The 27,047-nt window shown below is 42.4% G+C and overlaps 1 protein-coding gene across 4 annotated transcripts; it reads left to right on the top strand.

The window, feature by feature from the left end:
- Window positions 1–145: 145 nt before the first annotated feature.
- Srpx2 (sushi-repeat-containing protein, X-linked 2) lies at window positions 146–25,884 on the top strand. 4 transcript variants are annotated; one of them, XM_039099717.2, is made up of 12 exons: window positions 152–600; window positions 764–815; window positions 2,248–2,461; window positions 6,934–7,014; window positions 15,087–15,278; window positions 17,486–17,662; window positions 17,934–18,060; window positions 18,766–18,887; window positions 22,478–22,747; window positions 23,033–23,166; window positions 24,089–24,210; window positions 25,396–25,884. In XM_039099717.2, the coding sequence occupies exons 3-12, from the start codon at window positions 2,377–2,379 to the stop codon at window positions 25,574–25,576; spliced, it is 1,491 nt and encodes a 496-aa protein (XP_038955645.1). In that variant the 5' UTR covers window positions 152–600; window positions 764–815; window positions 2,248–2,376; the 3' UTR covers window positions 25,577–25,884. The 4 variants fall into 4 exon arrangements, with proteins under 4 accessions (XP_038955648.1, XP_038955645.1, XP_038955647.1 ...); NM_001108243.2 differs by having other exon boundaries at window positions 521–600; window positions 22,568–22,747; XM_039099720.2 differs by lacking the exon at window positions 15,087–15,278 and having other exon boundaries at window positions 146–600.
- The last annotated feature ends 1,163 nt before the right edge of the window (window positions 25,885–27,047 follow it).

The following is a 27,047-nucleotide window of genomic DNA, read 5'->3' on the forward strand; positions in this document are numbered from 1 at the left end:
AACTTAGGTCATCAATGGGAATGTTTCCAAGTGTGTCTGACCCTTTATCACACATGTGACAAAGCAAGTGTGAATCTGAGAGGGGAAAAAAAGGAAGCATAGGAAAAATCTAGGGGAAAGCTAAAGTTAGTTACATGTGTCCCCTCTTGGGAACTGGTGAAATTCCCTTTCTTTCAATCCTGAGGTCAGGCTGAGTCATAAAAAGCAGTGTTCCTCAGAACACATCTCTGGAAGTCCTTTGGTAGTCATCACTCCACTCAGAACTTGAGACCTGAGACATTGACACTTCTCTCTTATGCAGCAGACGGCTCCAGCTCCTGTAATCCTCCTGCTTCTCCCTCCCCCAAATTCTCTTCTTGGGGAGGAAAAATTATAGCTTTGGGGATAATATAGCTTTAAGACGACTTTTGGCAAATGTAAATGTCCTAACATCTGGGCAGTGTTACCAGAATCCCAGAGGCCCTGACAGACCAGGAGTCACTGGTTCTAGGAATGTTAAAGTAGAAGGGCTTTTTTCCCCCTCGACTGATGAGAGGAGCAGAAAGCAAGGAGAAAGAGGAGAGATGAACGAGACCACAAAAATCAGAAAATAAAAAGCAGGTAAGTAAACTGCACTTAATTCCTCAAACTGAACTGTTCTGCTTCACAGCTGTGGAGAGTTCAAAAGACTCGGGACTCAGATGATAGAGCTGGAGGTGGGGGGAAGAGATTTTTTTTTAAATGAAATTGGATCATATGCTGTTTTCATTTGTGCTGGCTGCAGATGCATGTTCCTGCTCTTTTCTCAGCTTCCAGTAGAAGGATGGCTCCCTCCGGTGAGTCCAATTTCTCAGTCTGAGATTGGGGAGGAGGTGGGCAGGAGAGAGGTCATAGGCTCAAAAAGAGTATGGGGGCTGACACAGGAAAACCTTTCTTTATTCCACTGCAAAGGCGTTGGTTTGAGGCTGGATGTGGGAGAAGGGTCAGCGATGAGCTCATTTCCCCGGCTCTTTTTTAAATCTCCTTCTGTTGCCACTTGGTGCTTTAGTCCATCTATTTCCTCTACCTCCATCAGTTTCTTTTCATAAGAGCATAGCATTCCTTACTCTCACTTCTCTCTCTCTCTCTCTCTCTCTCTCTCTCTCTCTCTCTCTCTCTCTCTCTCTCTCTCCTACTTTATAGACACTCTAGATCTAGAAATCAAGAAGTAATGACTTGACAAATGAATTTTGGGCTTTATCCGATGTCCGTTTAAGGACTCTGCCCAGAACCTGCCATAAGTGTTTTTGTTTTTGTTTTTGTTTTAATGTTTCCATGTCTCAGACTGACTCCCTCTCTGAGCATGGTATTGCATCGAAAACATGTGGATGAATGGATGCTTGCTGAAAGGTCCAGTGGCTGTTGTACATTGATGGGCAGCAAGTTGTAGCAATGCTACTTGAGGTGTGTTTGTCCAGTAGCACTACAGAATTCTCTTGTCTCATCTCATTGCTGTGAAGCTTTCCCCAGAAAAGAAAATGAGATAGCAATAGGGACTTGTTGTGGGCTCACTAGGTGGGTCCTCTTCAATCTCTCTGTCTTCCTCCTAGCTCAGCAGGGCAAAGCTGGAGGGGTAGGCTGGACTTCAAAACAAGAAGTAACTATCAAACCACTGAGTCTCAAAACCCAGAGCTAAGAAAAGCACAGAGCTATAGTTACTGCTTGGGAAGCCGGAGAAGGAAAACACCCTGTCTTGTGTAATATGAAGTTAGTAATAATAACATCAAAACACACTGATTTTTCCCTCTGTGGCAGGCAATAATGTACACACTATTTTTCTTGTTCTATAGGTGAAGTACAGAGACCTAGAGAAGTTACCTAGTTTGCTGATTTGTCACAGAACTGGATTCATATCCAGATCTGCCTCACTGTAGTGCTGAAGGTCTTAAGCCATATAGGCCATGCTTCTCCGGGTTTGTGGTTAAGAAATGCTGAGTGGCCACAATCCCTTTGGATTTCCACATTCCCTTCTAGTTCTATGTGACTTTATGGTAGTACTTTCCTGGTCTTGGAACTTCCGTGTTCCTCCCTGTGACTTGGACCATGCAATATTTGCACTTGATGGCCCCATAGTATATTGAAGATTAGTTGCCTAACACCCCTTTCCTCCTGCTTGGAGAAAAGGGAACCATAAATCCAAAGAACACTTATTATGCTTTGAAGCAGAAAAGGTTTATGGTATAGATAACATGACTGGAATTGATGAATGTTAAATCTTCTTCCTCACAGATCCCATATGCCTGCTTCCTCTCACTTTTGGGAGTTCATAGCTGGTTCCACTCTGAAAGTCATTTCCCCTTATCCTGATACTTCTGCCACATAGCCCTAGTCTTGCCTTCTGAAGCTTCCCTGTCAAGGATGAAGACTGGTTCACTGACTCAAAGAGGTGCGCTCTTATTGCTGCTCCTCCTAGCACCAGCAGTGACACCAACATGGTATGCAGGTAAGTTCTGTGAGCTGTTGTCCATTCCTTCTAGGGAGGTCAAGAACAATACCAAGACATAGAAGAGGGAAGAACGAGATGACAATGAGAGATCCTTAACTTAGGCCAGAGAAAAACTGATCGATGGCAATGAACATAAACAAATAATAGAAGGGGCTGCCATTCAAGGCCCATGGGGCACCCTAGTAAGAGCTAGTTGATAATAGGTTATAACACACAAGCGAGAGAGGGAGACAGCATGGCCTTTGATGTGATGCTTCCTAGTTTCTTTCTTGCTTTTTCTTTTTCTTTTTTTTTTTCAGTTGCCCTTTTCACTTAACTTCCTGACAATTGGGGGGATTTTAGGTTTGACTGTGTATTTGGTTGGTTTGTTACATGTTTGCTTTCTACACATGGGATTAAATTTAAGAGTCTCACAAACCTAAGTTCTCTACTGCTAAACTCTATCCACAGTCCACTGAAAACTCTTTAGAAAATGTAGTTTTAATAAACCAAAGCTTTATTAATATTATTTCTTCCCTGAGTCAAATATCCTCGTGAAGACTACAAAATAAAACTCAGACCATGTATCTTTTATGGAAAATATAAAGAAGACAGGCAGTCTACTAAGAGGGAAGAAGAATTCACCAGATTTCCCCCTTTCTTCCTTCCAGGGTTTACCTACAAGATTTGTATAGTCGTTTATCAGCCAGCAGGGTCAATGACAATGCAGGTTACATGCTTTGAATTAGGATTCCTCCAGTCCCTTCTGGCTGTTCCTTATTCAAAAATGATGTAGTTCTTTGGATTCTTGAATGTTTCACGCCTCACCCTTGGGGGACATAGGGAGCCAACAAGAGTGGACTAAGGAGGGGGGTAGAATACAATGGGAGACAAGGAAAGGATACTGAACCACCATACAGAGGATTTTGATTGCGTTCCAGTGGCTTTCAAGTGCTAAGAATATTCTGCGGCCTGTAGTGTCTGCCCTCATAAGGGCTGGAGAGAGTGGGGGGAATGAGACAGTCCTGACCAGTGGGGTTAGGAAAATATCCAGAGATGAGTAAATAACAAACTGCAACCACCACAGCCACAGTCATTGCAGCTAAAATTTTCCACATACCCCCAGCTCCTGGTAGAAGCCTTTGGCAGCAGCTCTGTTTGTCTGGAACAGCTGCATCCAGCTTTCAAACAAGTATGCGAGCTTCTTCCCCTCTTTGGCTTAACCTGGCTTTGTAGGAGGTAAAGCACAAGGGTTGACATTCAGCTGAAGAAATTCAAATTAAGCCCTTGGCAGAGCTCACACTGTTTGGGGTTAAAAGAGCCCAAGTCTTCTGGAGATAAATATGCAGCTGTTCTCCCCAAACACCCACTGGCTTCAATTCAAGTACAGAAGACCAAAATCTACTCAAAAGACCACAGAACTAAGGGAGTGGAGATCTGAGGTTCAAACCCCAGTTTTGAACACCTGTATGAAACTCATTAAAGCCAGAGACTTTTTTTCAGACAAGGCATTAAAAAGGAGTAACTTCATGGCTGTTCGCAACTCAGGCACTCCCCAGTTCTACATCAGTCTTTACCCCCAGTCTGCTTGGGAGGAACCCAGGCTGCTAAAGTCTCTGGCAGCCCTGTGAGCATTCTTAGAAGGCTACATGATATTTGGCGTTTTCAAGTTTCTCCCCTTAATTGCCAGCTCACTCTGGGTTTGTGTCCATTTGCCCATTTGTTCCTTTGTTCATTCAACAATTAAGTGTTAGATTTTGCCTATACCTCAAGGTCTGTTTTGTTCTTTGTTTGCCTTTGTTCTCAAATGGGAATGGTGGGAAGAAAGCAGCTACGTGTGGACTCTGAGCAAGTGAGAAACCGTGTCCAGGAATAATCAACGGAGAGTGGGACATTGTTAGGGAGTACACTGAAACCGAGTGGGTTAAAAATGTGTGCTGGAATATCTGCGTATGTCAGAGGCTCACACTGTATTTGTCATCAGAAGGCAGGCATTAATGTGTCTCTTAACACCATCTTTAATTATCCAATATCTTTCCAACCATACATCCACAAAAGGCTGGACTTAAAGGATCCCACTTGGCTGTGGAATTTGAAGGAACCCAGTAACAGAACACACAGTAAAGAAACCACCGATTGATGTAAAGGAGAACTGTTGCTCAGGAAAATGGAATGAGACAGAGGCTGTGTTCTTTTTTCCTAGATTCCCCAGTTCAGTATCCCAATATGTGCATAAAAATTTCAAAAGTAGGCAACCGGGCAACATGGGAAAGTTTAAGTGGTTAAGTGGCCCAAGCCCATTCCTGGTACAAAAGGAACCTACCACTGGTTTAGCTACCTCTGCACACTGGTGGAAACTATAATTATGTGATTGAATCTTCCCCTTAGTTTTCCCACATCCCCTGTAATTCTGGAATGGTATAAAATTCACGGTGGTCTACGGTCTCCTCACTCCACCCCATTGCCACAGGGGGAAAAAAATGCTACGCTGTAAGACAGATTTTGGTTCTTTATCACTTCTGGACATAGTCAAAACTCTGCCTTTATTACCATTTGCATTTTAGTATCTGAGTCCATAGGGTTCAAACAGACACGGGCTAGGAGGTCTACTCTACAATGTATTATCTAGGAAGCCTTGGGCAACTCCTTCTATTCCTGAGTCAGCTTCTGTGTCTTTATGTAGGAGAGCATTAATGTTGTGTACCCAGTTGAGATGCTATGGCAACATAATGAGCTAGCATATGCTCTACAGATTAAGAGCTAAGTTGTCATTGTCATTACTTTATCCAGACATAGGCCTGTGACACCCCTCTTTCTCTTTTGGTGAACAGCTGTTTTTCCCTGATGAACACTTCTTCACAAGCTAGCTCTGCAATAAGAGTGGGGAGACCCAGTACTTTAAGGAACCAAGCACATCTGGTCCCCTGTTTACGGGAGTTGTGAGGGATTGAGGCTAACACTAAACTGAAACAGCTGACGAGAATTCCATGCTGCACAAACATACCTCCCATGTGGTAAAGAGAACAAGAGGGGACCTAGGGAGGAATAAAGGGAAGTCAGAGAAACTGGAATGTGAAAAGAGCAAAACTGAAGAGAAAAGGGGAACCCTTTCCTTTGGAATAAGGGCAAACCAAGAAGGACATGATTTCATAAGGCAAACCTTCTATTTAATTCATCTCCATGTTTACTGAGTTGGACACCACCACCACCACCACCACCACCACCACCACCACCACCACCACCATCATGTCCAGAATATGCTCTCTGTGTCTCTCTGTCTCTGTGTCTCTCTGTCTCTCTGCCTCTCACTCCCCTCTCCCCTCCCCCTCTCTCTCCCTTCCTCCCTCTTTCCCCTTCTCTCCCCCTCCCACCTCCCCTCCCTCCCTCTCTTTCCTGCAGGAAGCCCTGTGCCTCTGCCCAAGAAAAGAAAGGCCACAAGCTTTTGCTCTGTGTTTACATAGGTCAAAGGGCTCCAGCTTTAAAGCCCAGCCCTGTCCTGTAAGCACACCTTCTCCTGGAACTGAAGAGTTATCTTAAGACTGCAACTAGGCTGGCTGCCCTCTTCCTGTGCATTCATGAGAGCTCGGGGGCATTAAAGAAGGTCTCCGGAAACTTTGCTATGGAAAGAGCTAAATTGTTTTCCAATTAGTTCATACTCATGCCCGATTTCCTGCGTCTGGTGGAACACACTGTTTAGTCTCCCAGACAGCCGCAGACCTGCCACTGTGAGGGACTGTGCCACTTAACTGAGTGGAAGAAGATAGACTGGGAATGTTTCCTAGTTCAGCAGCTCACTGCTAAAGCTGCTTCTGACAGGATTCACATGTGTGAGCCCTGGGCTCAATCAATAGCTTTGAGGAAGAACAAACAAAAACAAAAATAAACAAAACCTTACTCTGACTTCTCTTTTTATCCCAAGCCAGAATAAGGTGCTTATGAAAGCGCTCTTGTTCCCCTTTGCCCTTTAAAGCCGTCCCTCTGTCTTGGCGTGCCTCCCTACCAATTACAATCAGGTGCTTAATATGCTCTGTAGGCTAGTGAGAACTCGAAATATCGTTTCCCTGTGAAAACTGTGTACAATGTCTGTCACTGGAGAAGACACTTAGGTGCTATTATTTCCTCAGAGCTGGGACAACAGTTCATCCCCAGAGATTGGCTACTCACTAAAACAGTGCCTGAACTACATCAAGGGAATTGGGCGGTTTATAGTCAAGATTGGCAGAATTGATAAGTGGTTAAGGAGTTTGATGGTCTTTATTTTGAAAGTCTTCTAATACAACCAGTGAGCCCCTACCACACCTCAGCCCTCTGATGTTGCTCTCTGTGTACCTCCTATGATCAGGATCACCCACAGCCATTCAGCAGCTTTACAAATGACCTGGCAGCTCTATCATGAAGTGTCAGATCCCAAGGAAAAGACACTGGTGAGGGTACTTGGAAGTACTTGAGTGAGAAATGAATATACATCTATATTTTCCTCCTCATCCTAGGCTCAGGTTATTCTCCAGATGAAAGCTACAATGAAGTATATGCAGAAGAGGTCCCCGACACCCGTGCCCTGGACTACAGAGGTAATTCTCATTGTCTCTTAAGCTCAGGAAGGATGTTTTCTGGCCTAAGATCTGGACCTTCCCAGAAACACCATCGCACATGCTTAGCTCATATGTGTCAGAATTAAGCACAGAGAATCATGAAGATCTCTGATTTTCTTTGCCATTGTTTTTCTTTTGCCTTTCTTTGCTTTTAGGTAGGTGCTCTAGCACTGAGCCCAAGCCCTCTTGTTTTGTTCATTTCTTTCTTGAGACAGGGTCTCGCTATTTATCCCTGCACAGTTTTGAACTCAAGATCCTTCTGCCTCAGACTCCTCAGCGCTGGCCTTACAGGTATGTACCACCACACCCAGCAGGTGTGCTATGATTTCTAATTACAAATTTGGTTACGGGCTTGCTGTGAGGTTTTACCTCCCTGGCCTGAAGGGATCATTAAGTATGGACTGAGTATCGGCTCTATGCCTATTCCTGTGCAGGGTAAGCCTATGGGGAACACAGGGAATATATCCGGGGTTTGCCCCCTCAAGGAGATTGCACTCTGTTGGTTGTGAAGTGAGAATAAAATTAACACATGTAGGGTGAATATGTGAAACTGTGTGGCAGCCATAAATGAACTAGGAATATAAGAATTCAGGCAAGAGGTCATGCATGAAACATGACATCCAGGATAGGCCTTGAAAATGGGCAGATTGTTATGGAAAAGGTTATAGACATTTGCCAAAGCAGATAGCCAAAGATAACAAGGTAAAGCAGATTTACTGCACTAAGAGACTAGGAAGAGATCACACTGACTTGAAGGGATGGAATATATGGGTAGAGTAGCAGAAAAGAGACTTGAATAGAAAGAGTGAAGTAGAAAAGGTCCCATGACTTACGGGTCCTTCCAAGGAGAGTCAGAAAGAATGCTGCCTAGTATTTCCTGAGATGATAGCAAGTTAGGTCATATGATGTCTAATACGACTTTAATTTATGATTCTCTCTGCCCATGCTTTCCTGGACACACGAAAGAGTTTATCTGTTATACTAGGAGCTCTAAAGGGTAGTCGTGTGATTTTTCACAGGGGGCTGACAATGTCAAATATATTTTAGAACACTAGGTTATTTTGTTTAGAAATAAGGGTTAGAAGGAGAGCCTGAGTTGAGGCGACTCCAGGAATCAGATACAGTAATGTTATGTAGAAATATTTGAGTCTAGGGGCCAATAAATGTAGAGTGAGGATGGAGCCCATAGGAGCCAGCTATGGAGCTCAATAACAGTGAATTCATGGAGTGTAGATGGCTCCCCTGTGTTTGACTCCAAGCACCTCAATAAAAGGATATATTCCACAGAAGTTGTAAAGCAGATGATAAGATTGGGTGCACAAATGCCTGGAAACATCCATTCTGAATACCAAGGAGGACTGTATAAACCATTTCAGAAAGACGAACTTAAAAAATTATGCTAGGAGCCACCAAGATGGCGCAACTGGTAAAAGAGCTTGCTGCCAAATCTGACAACCTGAGTTTAATTCCAGCATCACACGAGATAAGGACACACAGACACAACACACTTGTGAGTACTCAAATGTCTACACACACACACACACACACACACACACACTAATTTGGAAGGTTAAGTTTTGTGAATATGCAACTTAAATAAAAAGGCTCTCTGAAGAGAGAACTAAGGTCAAGCCTTGGAAGCCATTGGTAGATGTGTGTAGAAGAGAAAGATACATCAGCGAATGAGAGTTAGTGGTCAATATAGAAGAAGACTATCTATTGGGAATATTACAAGAGCTACAGAGGAAAATTTAGAAATCTGGAAAGTATATGGGATCAACTACGTGTATTGCAGAAAGATCAAACTGAAGGATAGGAAATATTTTAGTTGCTGAGGTGGAAAATGGTGCTCTTTGAGAAAGTCGTTCCAGTAGGGAAATGATCCAAATGGGGTTCTTCCATCGTTCAAGCTATTCTTTCTTGTCTTCTTTTTTACTGCTACTGGTGCACAATCACTACCTCTGACTCTAAGTCCCCTGCAGCCTGTCTCCCCATTCACCCACATATCTGAGTTGACACACCACATCTTGAAAATGATAGTTCTCTCTTGATCTCCAAATCATATGGCCTTGAGCTTTAGTCTCCCTGGTCTCTCAAGCAGGAGTAAGCACATCCTTTTCTTCCTGGTTCTCCTTCCTTGGATCCCATGGTAATTTCTCTATTCTGATCATAGTTGAAGCCAAGGTAGGAAAATGCAGTGTGGGTAGTGATCATAGAGAGAAGAAGAAGGCTGGGCTCTGAATGTCGGGCATCCCTGACATAGCTCCAGAGCTGCAGGACTGCATCTCTAACTCTGCCAGAGACGTCTAAAAGAGAATTCTTTTGTCTTATCTGATAAAAAGTTCTACTGTAACCTGACTGTCCTACTTCTATTTTCTGATAATCCCACCACCGCCCTCTTAGTGACTCAGACCTTGAAGTACCCTAGTGTCACTTCTAATAACCCCCAGCACGTTTAATTAACCCCCTTTCCTCGTCATTTCTTAGTAGTCATTCTCCAAGACCTATCATTTCTTTAGTACATGGGATTAGACTTAGTATTATTTCATACATGGACAAAGGCTACTGTTTCCTAATTAGATTCCCAGGCTCAATTTCTGCATTCCCCTAATGTAGTGACCTAGTAAACCAATTTTAAACCAAAGTCTAGCTCTGGGTCCTAGTCTGACCACTTTTTAAAACATTTCCCCATAGGAAATCTGTGTTTTAGCTAGAGTGGTATACTGTTTTCCCCCAATGTTGATTTAGTACACTGGGCCATTCCTTGACAACTAATTCTTTTTTTTTTCTATTTAATGTATCCATTTATTTGGAGGGAGTGCGCCACTGCACACATGCAGATGGCAGAGGACAAGGTGTTGTGAATTAAACTCAGGGCCTTGTGCAAAATGTTCTACCACCCAGCCATACTTCCAGTCCCAGAAGTACTTTTGGAAGGGTCTAGCATCCCCAATATTACCCCTTACTGTCTCACTGGTTATTTTTAAAAGATCAAAAAACCCTTTAAATACCTATATGCCACACAATAACATTTGCCTTGGTGTCGAGTGTCCAGTAGGTGTCTTTGGAACTTGGTATCCAGGCCTAAAACAAACTAAACAAGGTTATCAATGATGCATGGAAAGGAGGGGCCAGGAAAAGTACAACCTGAGGTCCTGGCCTCCCTTGTAATCTCTTTTGTGTCTTGTATCCATTTTCTCTGCAACTGTACCATTTAAAAACTTCCTACAGTTTAGACGTGATAGCTCCACATGGAAGGACCGAAAATAGACACCACCGTGTATTGATGCTTCAAGACAGGTGAGACATTGACTCCAACCTAGACACTGATTTAGAGAACAGCATTCCGGAGAGTGGGCATTTCATGGGTAGGATTCTATTTGCTTCTCATCACAGGCACATGAGGCTGCTTTATTATCTCCCATTTTACACACCAGAAAACTAAGCATAGGGAAGGCTTATATTGACAGAAGTTAGCAAGGCAGAATGGGCATTTAAAATGAGGGCTGTCTGACCACAAAGCTTATTTTATGTCTTTCATTAAAAATGTAATTTTTTTTAAGATAAAAAGGAGAGGTAACAAGGAAAAGGGATGGTTTCCCTTATTTTAGGGAAAACTATCCACATAGTTTAGTATTTTTTTCACAAACCTTACACTTTCTGCCATTTTCTTACCAGGAAACCTGCCTGGAGTCAGAAACTTTAGTCTGGAGGTGCAGCCTTAGCCTGCCAGGTGGCTAAGCAGCTACCTCAAAGCTTGTCTCAGTCCTGAGCAAACTTGTAACTGCCTGGGTTACCTTGAGTTTACCACAGAGAAGGTCTTTTCCTTGTTGACAGACTTTCCTGTCCTTGTATGCCCTAAAGAGAGAGGCCTTCAAGCTTCTTAACATTGGTCAAGCTATTACCATGTGCCACTCATAATACTAAGTGTTCCATAAATGTTATTCCATTTAAATAAAGTGCATACTTGCTTTGTTATGATATGCAAAGATTTCAGAAACATATTCACTTCAAAAAGAGAAGTTAGGACTGTGCCTATAGGTCAGTGATAGAGTATTTGCCCAACATGCATAAGGTCCTGGGTTTCATCCCAAGAAACACAAAATGTAAAGCAATGCTGTGAACAATGAACACAATATGCTCGCACTTGTGTCAAAAAAGCAACAAAAAGTAAGACACTATGCAAGGACTTGTATCTATAAACAAACTGTTACCATGGCCCTTTGGAAGGGGAATATTGAGCATAGGCATATGAGAAAGACTCAGAGGAGACATTTTACTATATAGCTAATTGCACTTTGGATTCATAAAACATGTGGGTGGATTAATAGATACTTCAAAATGGCAGCTGCAGTCGCAGGTCTTATACTTAGATAACCCATTTCTAGACTAGACAAAGCTTGGGTTCCATCCTGCCTATGCCCCTTACTTCCCAAGGAACTCTGGGAAAGTCCCTTCCTCATCTCCAAAATAAGGATGAAGACTGCATACCTCACAGGGCTACTGAGAGAACTGTATGAGATGGACGTGGAAACGGAAGAACGATGCATAAACAGGGGACTCAGTATGGTTACATTTCCCATCAGACATTTCACCATGCAGCATTTAACCACAGTCTTAGTTTCAGTTGCCACTGGCAGTTTTTATGTACAGTTGTTCGACCAGTTACAACTCTCTTGAACTGTACTGTCACTTCTTTTGTATTTCTTCATCTTCTCCACATCAGTGGTTTGGAAAGCATAGTCTGTCATATGCCTCACTGATTTACACATATCTATCATCATCCCGGTTCTACCAGTCCGGTGGCCCTGCCCAGAAAGGAAATCAGGTCATTCTGGAATAACTTGTTCTTGAGTGCTCCCGCTGGCTCACAAACCTCACCTTGAAATGTTCAAGAACACTGCGCTATCAGTCCCATCAATGGCACCAGGCTATACTACCTAGAGACTACCTTCTCCCTTATTTGAAAAATTAGTTTGTGGTTTTGCCCCTTTCCTGTCTCCAACATTCTGTCCTTATGTCACAATTCTTCTGGGCTAGCAATTTAAAAAAAATTCATAGAAGTATATATTATGTGTTAAATGAATCCCTCCCTACCTCTGTATCCTCCCATTTCTCACCCCTCACTGCTTCCATTGTTCCCCTTAGATAGTTCCATTTGTACCTGCATGCCATAATTCTCTACATCTGTATATAGTCTACAAACCACAGACATTTTTTTAAATGTACTCTTTGTCTTTTGAGACCAGGCCACCAAACTTGAATTTGTTTACAATAGCTGGGCTTCCATCACTCTCTCTGTATTGATTCTGAGCTTTGTATCTCTGACTTCCATTCCTGTTTCCTCTACCAGTTTCAATCTGGTGTGTCTTTCCTTCACAGAATATGAGAAACAAAAAGAACAGACGTGCTTTTAAGGTCCCAGGCTCCCGTGTACGACTTTGTGATATGTGCTGTGGCTTTGTAATTACCAGCTCTGCACAAATCTAGCACTTAAGCGACATTATGTAATTTGGAGATGGTGTCTCCAGATGGCAGACCCACCACTGCCACTGACTTAAACTAATAGTAGTTGGGGAAGAGTTTTCCCTCTGTCATCTATCTTTTTTTTTTTTAAAGATTTATTTATTTATTTTATGTACAGCATCCTGCCTGCATATGTGACTGCAGGCCAGAAGAGGGCACCAGATCTCATTACAGATGGTTGTGAGCCACCATGTGGTTGCTGGGAATTAAACTCATGACCTCTGGAAGAGCAGTCAGTGCTCTAAACCGCTGAGCCATCTCTCCAGCCCCCCTCTGTCATCTATCTTTATTTTCCAGTTGCATGCAAACAGAGGCCCTACCTTTTCATTTCTTCCTTGACCCGCTGTTATGTGCTTTTGGTAAAAGTTTCCCACATCCTTGTCCCTCTGATTTGAAAATCAAATAACCTTATATCGTCCTTTTTGCCTTCCAAATTCTAGGCAAACAGATCTGTGCTATGCTGTGTGGGAAAACTTGTGCAGTCCACCATGCAGTTGTTTCTCTGTGTCCCTCTAAACGCTGACCCACATGGAGCAAGTAGTTGTGGTGCATACCTGTAATCCAACACTCTGGAGATTAAAGCAGGGAATCGTGAGTTTGAGGCCAGCATGGACTATATATAAGCAGACGCTATCTCAACATATAAATAAGAACACGGAACCAGTGGAAGGGTCAGTTCTTTTGTTACCAGTAAGGCATCTTTATGATAGAACCACCCTCTAAACCTATGTGTTCAATACTAAGCTGGGATCAGACATTCAGTCCTCATCAGTCTGCTTTGTTCTCTCTCTAATGAATATCTTCCATGTTTTTTTTTCCATTGTTTTAAATTTCATACAGCAGAATGTACTTTCTGGTATACAGTTCTTTGAACTTTGACCACTACATAAAGTAAGATAACTACCACCAGAGAACAAAAACAGTCTTGTCTCCTCAGGAATGTGTACCATGCTGTCACATTGCAGTTCTCCTCTGTCTTTACCTCTGACATCTGGAAACTACTGAGCTGTACTTTACACCAATGGTATTGCCTGCGTATTTGTCATAGAAAGGAGTCATGTTTCTCTAGCTTCCCAAAATACACTTAGAATTCATCTGTGTTGTCACCTGTATCAGCACATTATTCTTATAAACATCTTTATACAGAGATAAACCCATTAGCTATGCTGTTCACACACAGAACCAATTTTTGACAATTACGAATAGAGGTACTTCAAACATCAGGGTGTAAGAGTGTGTGTGAACTCAGGTCTTCATTTCCAATGAGTAAACACTTTAAAATGAAGTCGCAGGATCAACTTTCTTTACCAGAAAGTATATAATGTCTCGATAAACTACTATTTTCCAGTGTGCCATTGTTTTTCTATTTCCCAAAGCAATTTGTAATTCTGGTTTCTCTCCATCTCCTTTAGCACTTTATTTCCATACATTAGACATCCTAAGGGGTTTATTAATGATTGCTCTGAGGTTTTACTTTGCATTTGTTTAGTGACTAATGGTGCAGAACATCATTTTATATGTTTATTAATCATTCATAGACCCTCTTTAATAACATGTCTCTTTGTATGTTTTGTCCGCATCTTTACTGTTAAATTTTTTTCTACATTTTATATTCTAGTCACTAGCCTTTTGTTGTGGATGTGATACAGAGTTTGCAAATATTTTCTCCCAGTGTTTGCATTTTCCTTGAAATTATTCATAGAGCAAAAGTTTTTACCCTTGAAAAGGTTCAGTTTATTGATTTTCTTTAATAATTTATACTTTTGGTATCATTTCTAAGACTTCTTTGCTTATGTTTGAATCCCAGAAATTTCTACTTTTCTATAAGTTCTGTTCTTTTGTTCTCAATGTAAATCTAATGTCCATTTTGATGAAATTTTTTGAGTAATGTGTGGGATTTAAGTTCTAGTTCTTTTCCTTCCCTGCCTTCTTTTTCAGCACCTGAAACTCCAATTTCTCTAGTATCCTTTGTTTTGAAAAGCTGTCTTTTCTCCATTGAATTGTTTTTACACTTTTGTCCAAAATCACGTTGACCTACTTCAGCCTGTTTCTGGGATCTCTGTTCTGTTCCAATGAGTTCTGTTTCTTCCCTTTTGACACACCACACTTTTTGCTGCTGCTGCTGCTGTTGTTGTTTTTGTTTTGTTATTTTTACTTTATTTTTTAGCTTGTGTTTTCATTACATTTCTCCTTTCCCTTTCCATATAACTCCTTCAAATTTATGGCCTCTTTATCTATCAATTGTTATTGTATACATATATGCCTTTGTATGTATACACACATGCACGTACACACACATGTGTGTACACACACATATTCCTAAATATAAGCCTATTGAGTCCATATAATGTTACTTGTATGCATGTGTTCAGGATTGACCATTAAGGCACTGGACAACAAATCAGTGTACTCTTCCCTGAGGAGGATCACCTCTCCTACTCCCAGCTTTACTGAGTTGCCTATAGTTACTATTCGTGTAAGGTTGATTATTGCACTTCTAGCTTACTTTTCTTTTGCTATTATAGTCCCTCGATGGTGTTACACATTGAATATCCAGGATGGAGAAGCCACATGCTACTCACCAAGGGGAGGCAATTATCACAGTAGCCTAGGCACACGTTGTGAGCTCTCCTGTGACCGGGGCTTTCGACTGATTGGACGGAAGTCAGTACAATGTTTGCCAAGCCGCCGTTGGTCTGGAACTGCCTACTGCAGGCGTAAGTTGCATGTGAGCATATATATATATATATATATATATATATATATATATATACACATATATATACACACACACACACACACACACACACACACAAATATGTGTATGAGAGAGAAGTTAGCCTGCTGGCCATGAAAGGCATATACCTGGAGGCTTTATGCTGTGAAATTTGGCAACTTTCCATAGGCCTCTGACAGAGCCTTTCCTCTTCCTGACATTGTGGTTTCTATTTCTCTGTATGTGGTGGTTACTGTCCAAGTAATGTGGATATTTAAGCCACAGCCAGGCCACTCTGACTCATAGAACCCAGGAATGTGTGTAGGAGGATAAGACTTGGCCATGAGGAACTGATCTAAGCCTGGACCATCTCTTGCTGCTTCCAAGGATGTGTTCCAGACTCCTTCCCACGTGTGGTCAAGGGTCATTAACCTTCCTAGCCTACAGCCTTAAAGGTCTTGCCAGTAAAGCTGATGAGACATCTGCTAGTCTTCATTTTCTTCTTAAAGTAGAAAAGAATTCCCAATAGCGTGATATGAGAATACCAATATACACATATCTTGCATTCTAACTCACTTCATCTCCCAAAGCCCTACTTCTTATTCAAACTCTTCAGTCTTTTGGCAGCAAGATTTGTCTTTCCATACGTGGTCAGCACACACCATTTGGATGACATCCATATGCATGAGGTGCTTCAGGAGCTCACTCAGCTCCTCGACTACCTTTAGGTTGCTAATAGGCTAATGGGATCGAAACTTAAATGTATGCACATGCATGTTGCACACCTGTAAGCATATGGACTGAGTATTTAGAGATAAATGAACTTGGCAAAAAAAAGAAGCTATGGAGGAGAGAAGAGGTTGGATGGCCAAAAAGGAGTCACTACAGTGACTCTTCAGGTCATGCTAAGTAAATTGCTTTAGGACTTAAGCCTCATCGTTTCCAAAATTAATTTGACCTGAACTGACAAAAAAAAAGATATAAGGCTATGAATTATCAGCATAAAGCTAGTCAAAGCATAGAGATGTACCCATTTCCATGAGGTGGCTATTACAATTGAGTCCTGTCTTTAGCTTGGACTTTCCTCATGGTTGAATCTGCTCTTTTCACTGTCCCATAATACTGATAGATTCATCTGAAGAGACCTAGCTTTATCACTGGCTCTCGTTTCAAAGTGGTCATTTTTGGGTGTGATTTTTTTACATAACAAATGCAGGGGCAGGGGGGAAGAAAATTCATCAGCTCATCGTCAAGCTTCCTTTAGTCATGAAGAAAAATGAATAGAGCCTATATAAAATTTTTGTTAAAAGTCCTATCATTCAAACTCTATGTAGGACTTAGACAAGCTAAAGAACTGTGTGTGGCTTACTTCTTTCAAATATCAGTTATCCTAAACAAGACTAATGATTGGCTCACAACTATTCTATGCTAACAGTCTTTTTTTTTTGACCCAATTGGTAAGATATAATTGCCCACCCTAAACAGACAAAGCCCAGTACCATCCATCCCTTAAGAACATTAATAACAACCTTTAAATACATAGAGCAGAATCACCCTCTTGCTAACAATCTTGAAAGCACACAAATTCCATTTTTATTAAATATCACCATGCCCTCCAGACAGTGGCCTGACGCAAGAGGACTGAAAGCCAGGTGACTGTGGCATCCAAGTGAGCCTTGGCTTAACTGTGTCCAGCTGAGGAACTTTGAACATGCTTTAGGGAATATAACAATTGAAGAAGACCTAGCGTCTAAGGAACAAGAAACAAAAATGAGCCATTGCTGAGGCTTCCCTTAAATTGTCCTGTGAGGTAAATGTAGTCTATTGATTAAAAAATAATAACAGTAAGACTCAAAGAAATAAGGCAATGTCTCTAAGTCACAGAACAAGAGGTAAAGGTAGGATGCAAACTGAGGTCTCATTTTCATAACCATGCACTCAGACAACTGAAACAACTTACTTTTTTAGACCCCACTCTCCATTCCACTCAGATTGCTTTTTTACTTTGTAATAAAAAAATTTAAAAAAAAGACAATCTGAGGGAAAAGTGGTTCCATAAAAAAAATGTTAAGGGCAGACTGGGTGAGATTTGTATATTCTCTGTTGAACATACCCCCCCACACACACACACACTCTGTGGTAGACACTCCTGCACCCTCTCCAGATAGTCCCATAGGGTGCTGAACTTACTGTTTGGTTCTCTCTTAGAGATGAGGTGCCACACACTGCCATTCATCACTAGTGGCACCTACACCTGCACCAATGGAATGCTGCTTGATTCCCGCTGTGACTACAGCTGTTCTAGTGGCTACCACCTGGAAGGCGATCGCAGCCGCATCTGCATGGAAGATGGGCGATGGAGTGGAGGCGAGCCTGTATGTGTAGGTAAATGCCAGTAGCTCCAGTTATTCCGTTGCAAAAGGTGATCTGGCATTATGTTCACAGAAGATGTGGAATTCTAATGATAGAATTATTTTTCACTGTGACAATACAGTATGGGCATAGCATTATCACCTACAGAGCCAGGCTCCTTTACCTCTCTTTGCTGGATGTACGTGAACTCTTGTTCTTTTACCAACCCAGTGGTGTGTGATATTGCTTCCATGAGGGAAGGCAGGAGATCTATAAATCCACCTTTGATTTTTGACCTTGGCAGACATAGATCCACCCAAGATCCGTTGTCCTCACTCTCGGGAGAAAATAGCAGAGCCAGAGAAACTAACTGCTCGAGTATACTGGGACCCACCCTTAGTGAAAGACTCCGCTGATGGTACCATCACCAGGTGAGCTTGAGTCACTCATGCCTCTTGTATCCCCAGTAGATTCTTCTAGTTTCCCAGTGTGGTTCTGTTGTCCACTTCTTCCCTCTGAGTATCCAGCCACTGGTGTGGACCAGGTGAGGAATAATGGAGCAAAGTCCTGAAAGGGTGGGTCAGCAGGATCCTGGTCCAGCAGTGAATTGGGAGGGGTCTTCTCTGAGGATTTCAGTGTTACAGCTCTTTTAGACAACATTGAGTGAGACAGCTGTCTTAAATGGTATTCAACGAAAGAGTTTGTATTCTTTATTTGGGGTGAACAAGGACTACATAAACCTCAGAAAGTAGGAAAGGGTTCTTCTTAAGGTGAAGGTTGATTGGCTGAGGCTTAAGGTTCTGGGATACCTCGTTTGCACAGAGATGCAATCCAGGAAGTTAAGCCTATAATTTCACCAAGGATTAGGTGACATTTCTCAGTTAGAATGTAGGGGCTAGGCTCCCCAGATAAGATAGAGAAGAGGAAGCCCTGCTGGGAAAAGGAGTTTGTTTTTCCATTTAGCACGGAGCTCAGGGGAGCTATCTAGACATGGTAGACTATGACCTTTAAATAGCAGGATCTTCCAACCCCTCGTGATCAGATAATACAGGCTGGGTCTGAAGATGTGCCTCAGATCTTGTCCTAACTATCTTTCCCTTAGTTGTTCAGTAACTCCTTCTCCCTGTCTCATGCAGGGTAACACTTCGGGGTCCAGAGCCTGGTTCTCACTTCCCTGAAGGAGAGCATGTGATTCGCTATACTGCATATGACCGAGCCTACAACCGGGCCAGCTGCAAGTTCATTGTAAAAGTACAAGGTCAGAAGGGGTGGGGGGAGCTCTTCCTTGTATACACTGTTCAAATTCCTGCTCTGCCCTGACCTTCAGAAACCCATGACAGCTATTTCCTCCTTTTTATATTGGGGAAAAGCCAACTTCGTCAAACAAACAAATTCATTAAGAAAACCTACACTACTTCGTCACAAAATTGTTCTATAAACCTTGATTCTCCAACAAGACTTTATTGTCCTTCTAAATCTAGATAACATTCACAAATAGTCTACATCTATTGCTTAGTATTCAAAATAATCAAATCTAATCAGTTGTCGTGTCTATCTGCTGAAATGATAACGTTGGTGGCCTACTGGTCCCCTTACCTGCTTCTGGTCACATAGTTTCACTTTGTTTTTTGTCATCTTTAAAATAATTCATGCTTATAACTAGACATTTGAAAATTTAAAAAACAAACAAACAAACAAACAAACACATACAGGTAGAGTATCACATGCCTTAATTCCAGCAGGTGAAGCAGGAAGGAAAAGGCGAGTTCCAGGTTAGCCTGGGCTAAGTAGCAGAATGCTGCCTCAAAACAAAATTAAAGCAACACTTAAACAGTGTTTAATAATTTATTGTACCCATCTTCTAGGGCCTTGTTGGTAACATCTTAGTATTTTCCTTCTAGTCTTTTCTCTATACATACTTGCAATGTGTAATTGAAGCTCACTCTTTCTACTTTTCATTAAAACACAAATAATGTTCACATGTTCTTGAAAACCACGTCCAGAATCAGTGTACTAAAAATATTTCAGAATATATTTAAGCACAACATATAATTCTGCTCTAAATCTGTATCATGGTTGGTTTAAACAGCCTCTCAATCATAGTCTCATCTAACATATACACACTTAAAAGTGAGTGTGACCAAGTATGGTAAAATCAGCACTTGGGAAGCTAAGGCAGACAGATAGTGAGTTTGGGGCCTCTTGCGCCCCACCCCACCCCTAGAGAATCCTCTTCAGCCTGTGCTATATTGATTGTGAATCAGGTCTCATGAGAAAGAAAGTCATTCTGCAAGTCATATTTACACTGGTTATCTATAAAAGTCTACAAACATAGATGACAATATTCTGTTTTATACATTTATACTCATCTGATGACTCTATGTGTGTGTATGTGTGTGTATGTGTGTGTATGTGTGTGTATGTGTTTGTGTGTGTGAATATGTGTGTGTGTGAATGTGTGTGTGAATGTGTGTGTATGTGTGTGTGTGTATGTGTTTGTGTGTATGTGTGTGTATGTGTGTGTGTATGTGTGTGTGAATGTGTGTGTATGTGTGTGTATGTGTGTATGTGTGTATGTGTGTATGTGTGTGTATGTGTGTGTGTGTGAATGTGTGTGTATGTGTGTGTATGTGTGTGTGTGAATGTGTGTGTGTGAATGTGTGTATGTGTGTGAATGTGTGTGTATGTGTGTGTATGTGTGTGTGTGTGAATGTGTGTGTATGTGTGTGTATGTGTGTGTGTGAATGTGTGTGTGTGAATGTGTGTATGTGTGTGAATGTGTGTGTATGTGTGTGTATGTGTGTGTGAATGTGTGTGTGTGAATGTGTGTATGTGTGTGTGTGATTGTGTGTGTATGTGTGTGTATGTGTGTGTGTGTGAATGTGTGTGTGTGAATGTGTGTGTATGTGTGTGTGTGTGAATGTGTGTGTGAATGTGTGTGTGTGAATGTGTGTGTGTGAATGTGTGTGTGAATGTGTGTGTGTGTGAATGTGTGTGTGTGAATGTGTGTGTTGTGTGTGTGCGTGTGTGTATGTGTGTGTATGTGTGTGTATGTGTGTGTGTGAATGTGTGTGTATGTGTGTATGTGTGTGTATGTGTGTGTATGTGTGTACGTGTGTGTGTGAATGTGTGTGTGGTGTGTGTGTGTGCGTGTGTGTGTATGTGTGTATGTGTGTGTATGTGTGTGTGAATGTGTGTGTATGTGTGTGTGTATGTGTGTGTATGTGTGTGTGTATGTGTGTGTATGTGTGTATGTGTGTGTATGTGTGTATGTGTGTGTATGTGTGTGTATGTGTGTGTATGTGTGTGAATGTGTGTGTATTTGTGTGTATGTGTGTGTATGTGTGTGTATGTGTGTGTGTATATGTATGTGTGTATGTGTGTGTGAATGTGTGTGTGTATGAATGTGTGTGTATCTGTGTGTATGTGTGTGTGTATGTGTATGTGTGTGTATGTGTGTGAATGTGTGTGTGTGAATGTGTGTGTATGTGTGTGTGAATGTGTGTGTATGTGTGTATGTGTGTGTATGTGTGTGAATGTGTGTGTGTATGTGTGTATGTGTGTGTATGTGTGTGTATGTGTGTATGTGTGTGTATGTGTGTGTATGTGTGTATGTGTGTGTATGTGTGTGAATGTGTGTGTATGTGTGTGTATGTGTGTGTATGTGTGTGTTTATGTGTGTGAATGTGTGTGTGTATGTGTGTGTATGTGTGTGTATGTGTGTGTGTATGTGTGTGTGTATGTGTGTGTATGTGTGTGAATGTGTGTGTGTGAATGTGTGTATGTGTGTGTGTATGTGTGTGTATGAATATGTGTGTGTGAATGTGTGTGTGTGAATGTGTGTGTGTATGTGTGTGTATGTGTGTGTATGTGTGTGTATGTGTGTGTGTGAATGTGTGTGTGTGAATGTGTGTATGTGTGTGTATGTGTGTGTATGTGTTTGTGTGTGTGAATATGTGTGTGTGAATGTGTGTGTGAATGTGTGTGTATGTGTGTGTGTATGTGTTTGTGTGTATGTGTGTGTATGTGTGTGTATGTGTGTGTGTGAATGTGTGTGTATGTGTGTGTATGTGTGTGTGAATGTGTGTGTGTGAATGTGTGTATGTGTGTGAATGTGTGTGTATGTGTGTGTATGTGTGTGTGTGAATGTGTGTGTATGTGTGTGTATGTGTGTGTGTGTGAATGTGTGTGTATGTGTGTGTGTGAATGTGTGTGTGTGTGAATGTGTGTATGTGTGTGTGAATGTGTGTGTATGTGTGTGTGTGTGAATGTGTGTGTGTGTGAATGTGTGTGTGAATGTGTGTGTTTGAATGTGTGTGTATGTGTGTGTGTGTGAATGTGTGTGTGTGAATGTGTGTGTGTGTGAATGTGTGTGTGAATGTGTGTGTGTGTGAATGTGTGTGTGTGGGTGTGTGTGTATGTGTGTTTGTATGTGTGTGAATGTGTGTGTGTGATGTGTGTGTGTGGGTGTGTGTGTATGTGTGTATGTGTGTGTGTATGTGTGTGTGTGAATGTGTGTGTGTGTATGTGTGTGTATGTGTGGGTGTGGGTGTGTGTGTATGTGTGTATGTGTGTGTGTATGTGTGTGTGTGTGAATGTGTGTGTGTGTATGTGTGTGTATGTGTGTGTGTGTGAATGTGTGTGTGAATGTGTGTGTGTGTGAATGTGTGTGTGGGGGTGTGTGTGTATGTGTGTGTGTATGTGTGTGTGTGTGTGAATGTGTGTGTGTGTGTGTGTGTGTGTGTGAAGCATGCTTTTAAAGACTACAAACCTGGATTTGCATGTCAAGTTTAGTTCCATCTGGCTACTGAAAACTCAGAAAAATCTATTCATTTGGATTATCTCAAGTCTCTTGTTCTAGAAACCTGAAGTGGACCCTTTCGGCCTTCCTGACCATGAGAGATATCATAACCCCTAACTTGACCTTCTCCCTGGCAGTGAGACGCTGTCCTATTCTGAAACCACCACAGCATGGCTACCTCACCTGCAGCTCAGCGGGGGACAACTATGGTGCGATCTGTGAATACCACTGCGATGGTGGTTATGAACGCCAAGGGACCCCTTCCCGAGTCTGTCAGTCAAGTCGACAGTGGTCTGGATCACCACCTGTCTGTACTCGTGAGTGAAACTAGGAAGGGAGTGACTAGGCATGTTCAGGGGCACTCTGGAAGACCTTCCATGGCCTAGGGGCCAACTATCAGTGTGTGGTATAAGAACAGAGATTCTATTTTAAGGGCCAACACTCCCCCAAAGAATACTTATAACTCAAAAAAGAGCATAAAATATTCAGGTTTCCCTCTGGAATTCACCTCATGGAAGGGATGGCAAGAATGTACAAGACTGGAATTCCTTCGGGATGAAGAGGAGGGGCATGTTCTGACTGACTATATGCTTCTGCCCTAGCTATGAAGATTAATGTCAATGTTAACTCAGCTGCTGGCCTCCTGGATCAGTTCTATGAGAAACAGCGACTCCTCATAGTCTCAGCTCCTGATCCCTCCAATCGATACTACAAAATGCAAATCTCTATGCTGCAGGTGAGACCTACTGCCTCAGGATGGCTTAGTAAAAAGTTTACTCTGCCACACCAAACCTACATCTCCCTACTTTTTGTAGATAGTATTTGATTCATTTTATCATTACGTATATTGGTCACATTTTAAATAGTGTTTTGTGGAAAAGTCAGTAAGTATGGCATAGTAGATGTATTTTGCAAGGAACTGGATGTAGGCTGGGAATGGAATATACAGGGGCTTATAAAACAGCTATGGTCAAATATAAATATTAAGAATAAACTACATGTGTGTTTCCAAAGGAATTTCACTTGTATAATAAGTGCTGGGTAAGTACCACATAGTGACTGGCATGGTTTTACACATATACAACTAATTCTCGCAACAACCCCTATGATGTCTGTACTGTACTATGCCCCACTGAAGACTTGAGGAAACTGAAACAGTCAGATTTGGTGACTTGCCCCAGATCACTAGCTAGTACGTGGTAGAGCTGGGACTGAAGCCAGGCTACCTAGCTCCAGGTCTGTGCTGTCTTTCACCATCAGTACCTAAGTGCCATGATATCGCAAAGGAAAGCAAGGAAGTTGCATGGTGAATTTACCTGATGAGTGGGAGAGATAGGGAGGTAGGAAAAGACTGATAAAAAGACCAGACTAGGTGGCTGTCAACAATTTTCTCTCTTCTATTCCACATTGTACAGTATATTTCAGACAGTTAGGTAGAATGAAGAAAACGCTTTTGTGAAGCCAGTACTTCAGGGATGAGAGGGAAGAGGTTGTACAGACCTCAAAGTATTGTGATCACTTGATTCCAAAGGATTGTGTGATTGGTGCAGACACCCTTCTTTTTCTATGTTGCCTTAATGGAGTCATGGGGTGGAGGGTTAGCCAAGCAGCCTAAGAATGTAAATACTATTCTATTTAATGTTTTCTCTCCCTCCCAGCAATCCACCTGTGGATTGGACCTGCGACATGTGACCATTATTGAGCTGGTGGGACAGCCACCTCAGGAGGTGGGGCGCATCCGGGAGCAACAGCTATCAGCAGGCATCATTGAGGAGCTCAGGTGCAGGCTGCGAGGCTGTGGGGCAGGGATGGGCAAGGCAGACACTAGCAAGCAAGAACAGGGAAGCAGGCAGATGTGAATTAGTGTCTTGGAGGCATTTCTTGTGTTTGAACTCTTATAGCTAAATAAGGACAGTGGTTCTCAGCTCTAAAGGAACTAAACAGAGCCTTAAAATACACATAACCAGGCTTTATCTCAAAGCACAGACCTGGGCTTTCATAAAGGCACCTCAGGTGACCTTGAAGAGCCACAACTGAGAGAGACACAAAGGATTCTACTCCAGACTAGAATCACTAGGAAGCTTCTGATCCCCTTGCCTATGCGCTCTTCTGTTTACTTACAGTCTCCAAAAGAGAAAAAGGCATCTTTGGTCACTGAAATCTGAACTGTATCTATCTGTCCCTCATGAAAGAGACGGTTATAGGTAACAGGTGGTAGAAGTTGACTTTTCTCATTATCTATCCATTATCAGCCTTACAGTTCCCCCAATTATACTCAGGTCCAATAAAGGCATCAGTGTTCTCTGAGAAATAATACCTAGCTCTAGGATTCAGTTTCAATGGGGACAGAACAATTCAGGGCAGTTAAAGAGACTAGAAAATACTGAGGACAGAGACTTGCAGCTACAGATAGAAGAGTTAAGCACAATTTGCTAATCAACCTTAGAGCTCCTAGGTTGGACGTGCATGCAAGTCCTAAGTTCTCCAATTACATGCTTCCTGGAGTTGCTCCACGTGGGCTGTGTGCAGTATGCAATATTCTTCTTCCAAGTGGAAAACACAGCGAAGAAATAACAGGCTATGGTTAGGAGGGGAAGGTAGACCTGAAAGGCTACCAAGACTAGAAATGCAGCAGAATAAGACTGAACCCCCAGTGAACTAGACTGTTGGGGGGAGGGCGGCAATGGGGGGAGGGTGGGGAGGGGAACACCCATAAGGAAGGGGGGGGATGTTTGCCCGGAAACCGGGAAAGGGAATAACACTCAAAATGTATATAAGAAATACTCAAGTTAATAAAAAAAAAAAAGAAAGAAAGAAATGCAGCAGAAAATAAGCAAAAGAATTTGAGATGGTGGTAGCAGGGGTAGAAAAAGGAGTGGCAGAGCTATGAAAGAGGAGAGGGTAGTAGTACAGCCTTGTGGCACTTGGACCAAGGTCTCACACCTCTCTGAACTGCTCTGTCTAGGCAATTCCAGCGCCTCACTCGTTCCTACTTCAACATGGTGTTAATTGACAAGCAGGGTATTGACCGGGAACGCTACATGGAACCTGTCACCCCTGAGGAAATCTTCACATTCATCGATGACTACCTACTGAGCAACCAGGAGCTGGCAAGAAGAGCGGAGCAGAGGGATGTTTGCGAGTGATCTTGAGCCAGGGTGTGGCTCTCCTAGGAAGCTTAAACTGAGGAGGAAATGTTTTCCCACACCATTGGGAGCAGCCCTCGGGTGGGGGAGAGGTTTGCCAATTCTAGGACATTTCCAGGCATTATTTTAGGGCAGATTATTCATTTCCTTAAGCAAGTGTCCACTTCGGGTAGCACTGGAGGAGCTTCGAAAGTAGGTCGGGACTGAGGATATGTCTTGGGCAGTGAGTTGTAGACAGAAGGTCTTCTTCCTCTGACTGGAGCTTTCCAAAGTCTTTCAAATAAGTAAATCCTAAATTCATTCCTTTACTGTTGTAAATGGTTCCTCTACCATATGGTAACAGCAGAGGGCAGCATCGCAACAGACAAGCAGGACACTTTGAACAAGAAAAAATAGATTTTCCTCACAGTTAATTGTGTTAGGAGCAGGAGAGGGGAGACTATGTTCTACAAAACAAAGCTGCTAGTCTCCCCGCTACCCCCTTCCAGGATGCTGGGCTTAAAAACAATGCTCACTTGAAACATTTCTTCATCAAGAGCTAGAAAAACCTTTTCTCCAGAGGGAGTTTGGGAAGCATCATCTAGCCACAGCAGCTCCTAGATGATCCAACTAGCTTGTGGGCAAGAACTTCCGCTTACTGAAGTGTTTAATACCCTGGTGATGGCCCTTCGTTAGAGGATTCTGCGGTCGACGAACAGGATTGGCTCTAAGAATTGGGGAGATGGCTCAGATGGTAAAATGCTTGCCATCAAGCATTGAGACCTGAGTTTGATCCCCAGAACCCATGTAACATAACCAGATGTGGTGGTTATGTGTGTGCTTGGAATCTCAGTGGAGAGGTAGCGATAAACAGATCTGTGGGGGTCACTGCTCAGCAAGCAGAGTCTAATGGTGAGTACCAGGCCACATAAGAAACACCATCTCAAAGAGCGTGGTAAATGGCATAAGAAAAAAAGCCCAATGATATCTACATACAGGTACACATATGTGCACTTACATGTATACACACACACACCACCACCACCACCACTACCACTTCACAAAACATAGCAGAAAAACAAAATGGATAACTTTATGCATTAACTTCCTCTGCTACCCACTTCTAAAAGAGAGCACCGAGTAGGTTGCTACAGTAGGTCAAGGTAAGGAACAAGGCCAGAAAGTAAACATGAGGTTGGGCTTTAGGGAAATGGAGCCACACTGATCCCTGCTCTTCTGCTCTTCCTTTCTTTCTTCCTTTACCATGCACCCTTTGTCTCCCCCACCCCACCCCTGCTCCCCAACTCCCTGCCCTTGTATGCCAAGCACTGCTGCTAGGAGCACTTCTGGTGTCACACAGAGTGTTTCCCTAGAGTTTGATACAAAACCTTCTTCCCTTGCTTCTGAGAACAGTCCTTTATACAGTAGTGGGAGCCACAGTCATAGTCAAGATTTAGATGCCCTGTTCCTTCAACTTTCTCCTGGGCTTCAT

Source organism: Rattus norvegicus, chromosome X (assembly GCF_036323735.1).
Source record: "Rattus norvegicus strain BN/NHsdMcwi chromosome X, GRCr8, whole genome shotgun sequence".
NCBI classification, from domain to species: domain Eukaryota; kingdom Metazoa; phylum Chordata; class Mammalia; order Rodentia; family Muridae; genus Rattus; species Rattus norvegicus.